The 10,800-nt window shown below is 40.4% G+C and overlaps 1 protein-coding gene across 1 annotated transcript in view; it reads right to left on the minus strand.

The window, feature by feature from the left end:
• LCTL (lactase like) overlaps positions 1–7,360 on the minus strand; it is a 28,239-nt gene extending 20,879 nt beyond the window's left edge. The window contains exons 1-5 of the mRNA XM_036736581.1: positions 7,096–7,360; positions 6,498–6,661; positions 5,736–5,823; positions 2,563–2,672; positions 139–267 (exon numbers count right to left, since the gene is read on the minus strand). Of these exons, the coding sequence (XP_036592476.1) occupies positions 139–267; positions 2,563–2,672; positions 5,736–5,823; positions 6,498–6,661; positions 7,096–7,360 (756 nt within the window). The remainder of the gene's footprint in view (positions 1–138; positions 268–2,562; positions 2,673–5,735; positions 5,824–6,497; positions 6,662–7,095) is intronic.
• Between the last annotated feature and the right edge of the window lie 3,440 nt (positions 7,361–10,800).

Consider the following 10,800-nt stretch of genomic DNA (forward strand, 5'->3'; position numbering starts at 1 on the left):
TGTCATATGGAATGATTCTCTTGGAGGGATGAGACAGAGGGATACTTGAGGAAATCTAGGCAATATAAAAACAAAAGGTCAATTAAAAAAATAGAAAACAAAGTAGGGTTCATAGCTGAGAAAGATAATTCAACTTACCCAAGGATCACTGAAAGTTATCCAATGCTTTACCTGGTGCCCAAACTTTTCAAAGCATAGATTGGCATAATCATTGAAGTAGGTGACCATGCTTACATTCTGCCAACCTCCAAATTTGACCTGAAGCATCTGGATGCATAGGAGGGGAGAGAGAAATACATCTCTGAGGACACCATCATGAAAGACATTTGGGAAAGTCGGGAAAGAAAGGGAAGGGGAAGGGAAAAACATTTATTAAGGCCTACTATGTGCCAGGAACTGTGCTAAGCACTTTACAATTATTAGCTCATTTGATTCTTACAACAACCCTGGGAGGAAGTTGCATTTATGTTCTCTGAGGCAGAGGTTAAGTGACTTGCCCAGGGTCACACAGTTGTTAAGTGTCTGAGGCCAGATTTGAAATCAGATCTTTCTGACTCCAGGCCCTGTGCTCTATCCACTGTGCCACTGTGGACCTTTCCCATTTGCTGTGGCAAAAAAACCCAACAACCCAAAACAAACAAACCCCCCCCCAAAAAAAAAAACCTATGGTCATAAGGAAAGTAACTTACAGAGTCTTGTTAAAGGGAAATCTTGTTAAAGGTGTAAGACAGGGCTGTCCAACCTTAGGTTTTTATTGAAACAATAGACAATATATTTTGATTTGCCATTTTAGTGAGAGCTCTGTGGCTTTGTTTACTAAAGCATTTATGTAAATTTCTATGCTTGTAGTGGGGCACATAAATCACACTGTGGGCCCTGGTATATGATATGAGCAAAAAGGTACTCTGGAACTGAAGAAATAGCATAAAAATATAAAAGCAATAAAAAAAAAATTAGGGGAGGAGCTTAGCCAGAAAGCTAGAACACATGATGACTAAAAGGAGGGGGGAATGGGAGGAGAAAAGAATTCAAGGTTATTATTTCCATAAAGAACTAGTCCTCCATTAAAGCCTCAAAGTCTTACTCCAATGCCTCTACATGTTGTGGAGGTGACCCAGTTCTCAAATGCTGATAAGCCAGTAGCATGCAAGCAATGATGGCATCTACTAAGCTGGAAAGATTTTAAAGTTAGGCCTAAGAACAATGCCTGTTGTTCAAGGACCAACCCAGCTAAATTTGGAGATATTCTTCACCAGCATGGTTATAGGGTGATGAATTTTTCAGCCAAGGTCACATACATATCTCTGACATTTTTTGACATTAAAATAGGGTTTTCATATACATTTTTGGACATGGCCAATATGGGAATCGATTTTGATTAACTATTCACATTCGTGATAAGGGCTTTCTTTTTTTCTTTTTTAAAAAACGGTTTTGGAAAGGCAAGGGAGGAGAGAAAATAAAGGCTTGTTAATTTAAAAAATAACATTTATTTTTCAAAATGGCCTTCAAATTTGAAAAGATTGTAAACACTCATCTAGTTCATTCTAAAGGTCCCTTTGAACTATAGCATTCTGTGATGTCAATTTGTAAATGGAGAAACTGAGGTACAGAGAAATTAAGTGGCTAGTTAATAAACTAGTCACTAACATGAGAGTGTCACAATATGTCAAGACAAAAAAAATGAAGCCCATTCTTCAGCCCATTTTTTTGAAATGGTTTGAAAGACACCAACTCCTGCAAAGTCACCTTTTCTTACCCTATATCATATCACCATTTTTTTTCTGTCTACATCTTGTTTTTACATAGTGATTTGCATGTTGTCTCCCCATTAAATTCTAAGTTCTTTGAGGGAAGGGGCTGAATTTTGTTTGTTTTTGTTTTGCCTTTCTTTGTATCCCCAGAGCTTTGCACAGTCTCTGGCACATAGTAGGTGCTTTAAAAAAATATTTGTTGACTTTATACCCAAAGCTGTTTAAACCAGCATTACCTTTCTACTATATAACCATGTGTATACACATATACAAATACACACATATATTTACATCAAATCAGGACCCACAATTTCATCCAAGTAGGGAACTCTTAAGTGGAAATTCTCTCTACAAATGCAAATAGACAATTTTACTCTGTAACTTACAGTGATAGAGAAAAGGCTTGGGGAGCTGAAAGATTAAGTAATTTTCTCAAGGGCTCACACCTGATATATGTCATTGGCACATGCAACATACACACACATTTATATGCAGGGTGTCCCAAAAGTCTTAGTACCATTTTAAGCTTTTAATAACAGAAAATTCTAATAAAATAATAACAGTCTCTTAGACTTTTGGGACACCTTGTATACACACACACACACACACACACACACACACAAATAATATGCATACACATATGTATATAACCATAGCTATCATTTTCTCATTTGCTAAGATCCCTGGGCCAAATATCAGTGCAAAGATCTCTTTCAACCCACCATCTGTGAGGAAAATGGACATTTCTCTTGCTTCCTTGTCCATTTAGGTCCTGACTCTACACCCCCTCCCCTATCGTCCCCTGGACCTGTGGAAGATCCCAGTGGTAGAGGGTCACAATAGGTGTGATGTCATTTTCCAAAAGAGTGTTAATGAAATCACTGTAGAACTTGATGCCCTTGCTGTTCACATAGTCTGCTGTTAAAAAGAGAAAAGGAAGCGTATTATTGGTGGGATTGGGACCTAAAGCTTCCTGTCCTCTTTCTGCATAAGGTCTGAAAGGGTCAAGTCTCTGCTTAAAAATCTCCAGTGGGTCTCTCTTCTTGCTTTTAGGATAAAATATAAAGCCCTCCTACCTACTCTTAAAATACTGTACTTTCTAGGTCTTGTCTTCCTTTTGAGACTTACGTCACTTTATTTCCCTCCTTGTACAGTGTGGTCTAGCCACTTGCTGTTCTCCAAACAAGCCATTCCATGCAATTAATAATAATAATGATAACAACAATAATAGCTAATAGCATTTATATAGCGCTTACTATGTGCCAGGCACTGTGCTAAGAGTTTTACAATCACTATCTCATTTCATCCTTACAACAATGTGGTTGTTGTTCAGTGGCGTCCAACTCCTCATGACCCCATTTGGGGTTTTCTTGGCAAAGATACTAGAGTGGTTTGCTATTCCTTCTCCAGCTCATCTTACAGATGAGGAAACTGAGGCAAACAGGGTTAAGTGACTTGCCCAGGGTCACACAGCTACTAAGTGTTTGAGGCTTGATTTGAACTCAGAAAGATGAGTCTTCCTGACTCTGGGCCCAGCACTCCATCCACTGTGCCACCTCGCTGCCCAACAACCCTGGGAGGCAGGTACTATTATCATCCTCATTTTATAGATGAGGAAACTGAGGCAAACAGAGGTTAAGCAATTTTTCCAGGGCGACACAGTTGATAAAAGTCTGAGGCTTAATTTGAACCCATGTCTTCCTAGTTCCAGATCTAGCACTGTGTGCACTATAGCGCCACCTGACTGCACCATCCCCTACCTCCTTGCATTTCTCTTCCATCCCACCAATACACTTCCTCCTAATCAGCTCTCCTTAGACTCCTTGGCTTACTTGAAGGCTCACCTCTAGGGATAGGCCTCCTAATTGGTCTTGCTCTTCCTATCCTCAGACTGTCTTTTATTTACTTATCTGTTTACTATTGAACAAGCTCTTTGGGGGCAGGGCCTGTTTTTCATTCTTGTTTTCCCAGCACCTAGTTCAAGGCTATTCTGTATAAAAGGTCATTAATAATTGTTCATTGAATATATGAATTCAGGAATGAATTGGGAAAGCACATGATAATACCTATGATGCTATATAAACGCTAAAGTTTGCAAAGCCTTTCACCAACTATTCCATTTTATCTTCAAAACAACCTGGAGGGCAGATTATCTCCAGTTTATCTGGCAGGTAGATGCAGGATTGTCTGCAAATGGTTGTTTGCATGTTTGCAGGTTGTTCCCTCCACCCCCTCATTTGACTCTGGGCTACTTGATTGCAGGGGGCTGTCCTTAGATTTCTCTATATCCAACACGATTAGGGCAAAGTCTGGCACTTAGTAGGTATTTAATGGTTGTTTATTGAATTGACTTGTGGCAAATAACATTAGTTAAGGGACTTGGCCAATCAGCTTCCATCTGAGGAGGCCCAAAGTGAATTCAGGTCTTCCTGAACTCCTGAACTCCAGTTTCAGCAGCTTTATATAGCCTATACCACTCTGCTGCCTCTACTAAAAAACTTCCTTTCTTAGTAAAGGTTTTCTAAGCTGGGGAAAAAAGCTGAAAACATTAAGAAGTAATACTTTTCTGTTGTAAAATACTTTTCAGACTTCCCTGTTTGAAGGTGGGTTAGGTCGAGGACAAAAGGCCTTGGAATTGAATTAAGGAAATGAATTAAGGGTAGAAACCAACCTTTTAACCAAGAGTACCAATAGACTAAGCAAGATCATTGCCTTCCTTCCAGAAGTGATTTAAACCAGGGAGCGAGTTAGGGGGATGTCTATCCCAAGCATGCAAAGACTTTCCCTGATGGAATGGGTGGACATGAACAATTTGTTCCAATAGCCATGAAGGCAGTTGGAGCAGGCACTGTGGAGTGTCGCTTAGAGCTTGGTCAGGCACCGAAGAAGATGCCAAGGCCATCTACTGCACCCTGGGCCATCACCAGTCATCTTGACTTTTGTCCTGGAATTTCAATGACTCAGGAAGAGAAAGTGAGGCTGAGGACTGTAGAGCTGTGCCTCACCTAAGTCCAATTCACTGGCAAGTCAAGACATCACTGTGATGTCATTGGTCTTCTTTGAAAAATGAAGGACCAACAACCTCTAAGGGCATTTCTTTTTTCTCCATTTCCTAAAGCCAAGGCCCATCCCTCCATTCAGAGAGGAAAAATATGGACCAGTCGGAGGAAACCTCTTTCAATCCTTGAAGGGAGAAGGCCAGGTAGGAACCAAGTATTTTTTTATTGTTTTGGAACTTTAACTAAAATTATATTTTAACATATCTTTCCAAAATTCCCCTAAGTGTTATCGCAACTCATCTTGGGGTAAATAAACATGTCTATGGACGTAGAAGAACTATGCCAGTTTGGAGATCTCTCTCTCTCTCTCTCTCTCTCTCTCTCTCTCTCTCTCTCTCTCTCTCTCTCAGCTAGAACTGCTTTGATATTAGGTTAATGGTGAACTAAATAGATTATTTTTTCTGGCAGACTTGTGCCTTGTAAAACTCCAAGTACAGTATTTTCTTTGACAGAATGAATTGTTAAACATTTACTACAGATAACACACAAAGTAGGTGATCTTTTCCTCACCCCTCTACTCCAATAATGGACAGCCGAATTTCAAAACAGACTGATCCCCCTGAAAATGTTTCACTTAGCCCTTCCCCAAATTTTTTACCTCTTGTAAGTGATACTTCTTTTACCTAGGAGCTGTTAGTTGTTACTGATTTTATTAAAGTTTCCATTTATCTGTGGCCTGAGCCACAGAAGAAACCAAATGAGACGTAACATCATTACTTTGGGGTAAGCAAAATTTGGAAGCTTCTTATTAGCCAAAGCACAGAACTTCAATAATAGTCTCCTCTATTGCATCTGAATAAACAAATAAACGTGGATGTTAAACAAGTGCTTTGACTATATGCCCTTGTTACCTTTTGGTCTTTTCAGGGACTGTCGCCTAATAAGGGCATAGTTTCATTAGGGAATGTTCTGACCCACTTACCTTTGACCCCTGTGGGTATCAGCCGAGGCCAGGATATAGAAATTCGATAATGACTAACGTTCAATTCTTTCAGTAACTTGATATCATCCTATAATAGAGAGAAGAAAAACTACTGAGGTGGGGGAGTGAGAAAGACATTATAGGGTCACCTATTAGGCACAGCAGAAAGAGACCAAGAGCCCCAGAGAGCCATCCCTTGGGTAGCAGAAAATGTAACAGCTAACAGTCAGAGGTCTTGGGGTTTGGTTCCAAATCTTCCGATGGTAGATGGGGGTGTTTAGCAGTCCCTTTGTCCCTATGGTTTCCTTACCTATAAAAAGGTATTTATAATATGGAATGTCAGAGCTAGGAGGAACCTAAAATATTATTTCTTCTAACCCCCTTCTGTTAAAGATAAGGAAATAAACCCAGAAAGGTTGTGACTAGTCCAAGCTTAGTTAGAACTGGAGTCAGAACTAGAACTCATGCCTCTTAATTCCCGATGGTACTCTATACTCATAGATTTGGGGGTTTTATGTGTTTGTTTGGAGGAAGGAGATCACACAACCAGCATGTGTCAGGGGTTGGAATTGGTTCTAGGACTTCCTAGATGAGCAAACCAAGGCTCAGAGAGATTTATTTGCCCAAGGTCATAGTTAGAAAGTGGCAAAGCCAAGATTCAAATTCAAGGCCAGTTTTCCATCTACTACCCTATTCTGTCTTCCCTACCCCTCCCTTCCACCTCTTCTCTTTGAGGGGGAGTCAGCAAAACCCTATACTCACTTGGGTTTTGTAGTAGCTTTCACAAGATGAATCAGCCGTCTGGTTCATGAAAACCCTCCCCTTTTGGCGATGAGTAAAGGTGTCCCAGATGCTCGGGCCTTTCCCATCTTGGTCCCAGGCCCCCTCCGTCTGGTAGGCTGAGCTTCCGACACCCCATGAGAAGCCTAAAACAACAGCCTCTAAGCTGAAATACCTCCCCTAAAGAAGGTTGGGTCAGACTCCTGCCAATTCCTCACACTGGACACATACCCCATTACCTTCTGAGGAATCTGCCCTTGCTAGGGTAAGCAGGGATGGGTGGCCAACTTGTTTCTGGAGATGACTGATCCCAGAGGTAGACTACTAAATGTTTAACGTTGAAGCTGCATCGTTAACATTTTCTACATCACTTTCTTAAGTCCAGGCAATCAACAAAACAATAAATCAATTCCTGAATTGTTGTGTTTGCCCTTTCTGAGGTGTAAGAAGCTCACAGTGAACAATTTAGCAATTAGCTCTCCTGAGTCAGTGAGGGCTGACTCCACGACACCACTAACTGTCCCCCACCAAGTTTCATGAATGGAACATGTAGTAATCCACAAGAGACAAGGGGACTTACCAGGGGGGAAGGTCCCATAGTAAAAAGAGGAATCATCCCAAGGGAACTTTCTCTCTGCCCATAGTCCAGGAACTAGCAGCAGTTGGTAGCAGAGGCTGAAGAAGGCTGTTGTCTTCACGGTGTCCACTGGCCAGCCCTTCTCCAGACACCTGGAAAAACCCGACAGAAGCTCCACACTCTGCTTTGTATCTAGTAGGGTACAGCTGGGTCTGCTGTCAACTCTGAGTCCAGAACCATTTTGACCTTCACAGTTATGGGAAGGCATGGAGAGAGATCAATAATAATAGCTCACATTTACTCAGAGAGCACAGAGACAAAATATAGCATTTTTCACTTCACTTTTCTCTCTGGCTTTCCTGTCCAAAACACTCCTCCTTGGCCATCATTTCCTTATACCCGTTGTCTTCCTCTGGCTTGCATTCGTGTCCTCAGAGCTTAGCAGAGTTTCTGGCACATAGAACTTTTCATTCATTCATTCATGCATGCGTTCATTCATTCGTGGTTGACAAAGTAGCCTGCATACATTATCTCATTTGATAGTCTTAGCAATCCTGGGAGGTAGATAGTTCAGGTGTTAGCTTCATTTTAGAGATGAGGAAATTGAGGTTCAGAAAGTTGAAGTGACACACCAAGGGTCACACAGCTAGTAAATAAAAGGCGGGCCAAGATTTGGACACAGGTCTTCAGTTTTTAAATCTCATGTTCATTCCCTTATCTATGCCTCTAAGAAGGGCTAAACATGGCGTGTTTATTTAACAGGAGAAGAGGTTCCAGGTGTTCTGAGGACAAACCAAGATGACAGGTGTTCCTGCTTCAGAGAGAGTGACTCTAGTGAGAGGAAAGGTAGAAATTCCTGATGGTGTTAAGCACTGAAACAGGTGCCTTAGAAAAGTTATATGGATCATCCAAATGATTTGGTACTGGAGAAAAGAAAAGGACATCGAAAAATACCAAATAAGCTAGAAAGAAAAACAATCAAAAATAGTTTTTATTGAGTCCTGTTCGACTCTTTGGGACCCCATTTGGGGTTTTCTTGGCGAAGAGACTGGTTTGCCATTTCCTTCTCCAGCTCATTTTACAGATGAGGAAACTGAGGCAATCAGGGTTACGTGGCTTGCCCAGGATCACACACTTAGTAAGTGTCTGAGGCCAGATTTGAACTCAGGTCTTCCTGATTTCAGGCCTGGTGCTCTATTCACTGTGCCACCTAACTGCCCTAGTCAATAATTTGATAAACCCCAAAACACAATTTTCTGGGTGAAGGACTCTCTTCTGATATAAAACAGTGTAGCAGAAATTAGGTTCAGCCCAATATCTACTCCATATACAATAATCAGACCAAAATGGAATGTAACCGGAATGTAAATTCACTATATTATTACATCATAAAACAAACAGAGACAAATGGGAGAAAGTAACTTTCAAAATAGTGGCTGGAGGAGACTTCTTACCTGATCAAGGGAGTAAGGAGGTCATAAAAGACAAAACAGACAGTTGCAATTACATGCAATTAAAAAGCTTTTGCATGAATAAAATCAATGCAGATAGAAGAAAAATTGTCAAGTGAGAAAAGCATTTGGATCAAATGTCACTCATAAATGTTTGATATCCAAGATATATGGCAAATTAAAGGAGATACATAACAATAAGACTCCAAAGAATAACTGGTCAAAGGATATAAACACATTTCCAAAGAATCATAAATGACTATTTTATAACATTCTTCAGATAACTAACAACAAGGAAAATGCAAATGAAAACAACCGAAGTTTCAACTCACATGCTATAAATTGACAAAGCTGACAAAATACAAGAAGAGTCCATGTTTGAGGGGCTATAAGAAAACAGATACAAGTTGGTGGAAGTGTGAATGGGTTCAACTGTTCTGAATATAAATTTGGAGATATGCGAGAAAATAAGCGAAATTTTGTCAGTACCCTTTGGACCAGTAATCCCACTACTGGGCAAAAACCCTTAGGAAGCCAAAAATAAAAGCAAAGCTTCAATATACACAAAACAATTGTATTCTTTGTAGTGGTAAAGAACTGGAAACAACATCGGAACGTTGGAAATATGAATTGGGAAATGAAATGGTATGGAAAAAACCTTTTCACATGAATGTAATGGAATATTATTATGTAGTGAGAAATGACGAATATAAGGAATTCTGAGAAACTTGGGAATGTTTGTATGAACTGATGCAGAATAAAATAGGTAGAAACAAAAGAACATTTGTGTTTAATGATCATAACAAAGTAAATAGAAAGATCACTTAAAAAGGCCAATTTTCGAGTAAATGGAAAACCAATGATGGTCGCAGAGAATGGATAATGAAATGTTTCCTCACAATTGAGAGGTGGGGAAAAAACTGTGATATTTTTTTCTTTACAAGGAAGGTTTTTTCCCTCCTCAGAAATCACTGTTATGTAATGACAAGAAGCAGTGATAATTTTTTTTTAATATTTAGAAAAGACACAGTCACTACCTTTAGGAAACTCTCAGTGTGCTGGGAGAGATAGGTGGGAGAGATAGATAGATAGGAAACTCATAATCAGTTGGGGAGGGTATTTAAACTTGGGAAGCTTCTAGTCTTGTAGAATAAAACAGGACAAACACGGACAACCTTAAGAGTGCTTTCAAAGCAACATATAAGCTATAGCAATGCAACAGAGAGTATAAGCTGAATCCCTCAATGCTGACTGGGCACCCTGAATAAATACACCCATAATGGTGTCTCCCATCCTGAATGTTAGGGGGAATTCTTCCATACCTCATATTTGAATCCCCTAGAGAAGCTGTGTGCCAACTCAGGTTTCCTGGTTCCCCAGAACTTCCTTGGAATCCACCCTCAGCCAGCTTACCTGGGCATGTCCTTAGCCAAAGACCCTTGCCGAACAACAGGTAATGACAAGAGCTGTCAGGCTACCAGATAGTGACCTTGCTGCTTACACTGTACTGTGATCTGTGCCCACAACCCCTGTAGCAGAAGCCTCTGGTTAGTAAGCCAAACTGGCAACTTAAGCCTCTAACAAAAGCGAACAATCCATTGGTTTAGTCAGTAGCTGCCACGGGTTTGCTGAGCTGGGTGGATGAGCCTGAGTCAGCAATGGAATCTAGGATGAAAGCTAAAACCCTGGGGATGATGGTGGAAGGGAGGGAGCAGTACTATGCCTACTCTAGCCCTAGGGATTCCTGTATGCAATGGGACTTTAAGGAGTATTGGTCTGGCCATTTTTCTTTGATGAGTCACGCACAATTTCTTGTTTTCTCATTTAGCCACCAGGGGGTGTTGCTGGCTACTTGCCTGATCTTGGTCAACTCTAAGAAGCAGGCACTGGTAATCTCAAGCTCACCGTGGTGTTAGGTCCTTCATCCAATACCAGGGAGCACTCCTGGGAAATATCTAGCTCTCTATAGTTCTTGGAGAACTGGCAAACCCCTGGTTCTTTTCTTGAGTAAGTGACAATGTTAATCTCATTATAGACATGATCTCTGTGTATCCACCCAATTAGACTCTTAGAGCAGCCTCCATTTCCTGGGAGATCCCGTCCTCTCTCTTGGCTGCTAAATTTTAATGGACCTAACTGTGAGTACAGCATAATGAAGTCAATTGTATAAGTGTGGTTTAATTGTATATAGTTCTTTATTTATGACTATAGAAGCAAAAAAAAATAAAATCAAATATATTAAAAGAGATACTCTATA

Source organism: Trichosurus vulpecula, chromosome 8, assembly GCF_011100635.1.
Source record: "Trichosurus vulpecula isolate mTriVul1 chromosome 8, mTriVul1.pri, whole genome shotgun sequence".
Classification (NCBI taxonomy): domain Eukaryota; kingdom Metazoa; phylum Chordata; class Mammalia; order Diprotodontia; family Phalangeridae; genus Trichosurus; species Trichosurus vulpecula.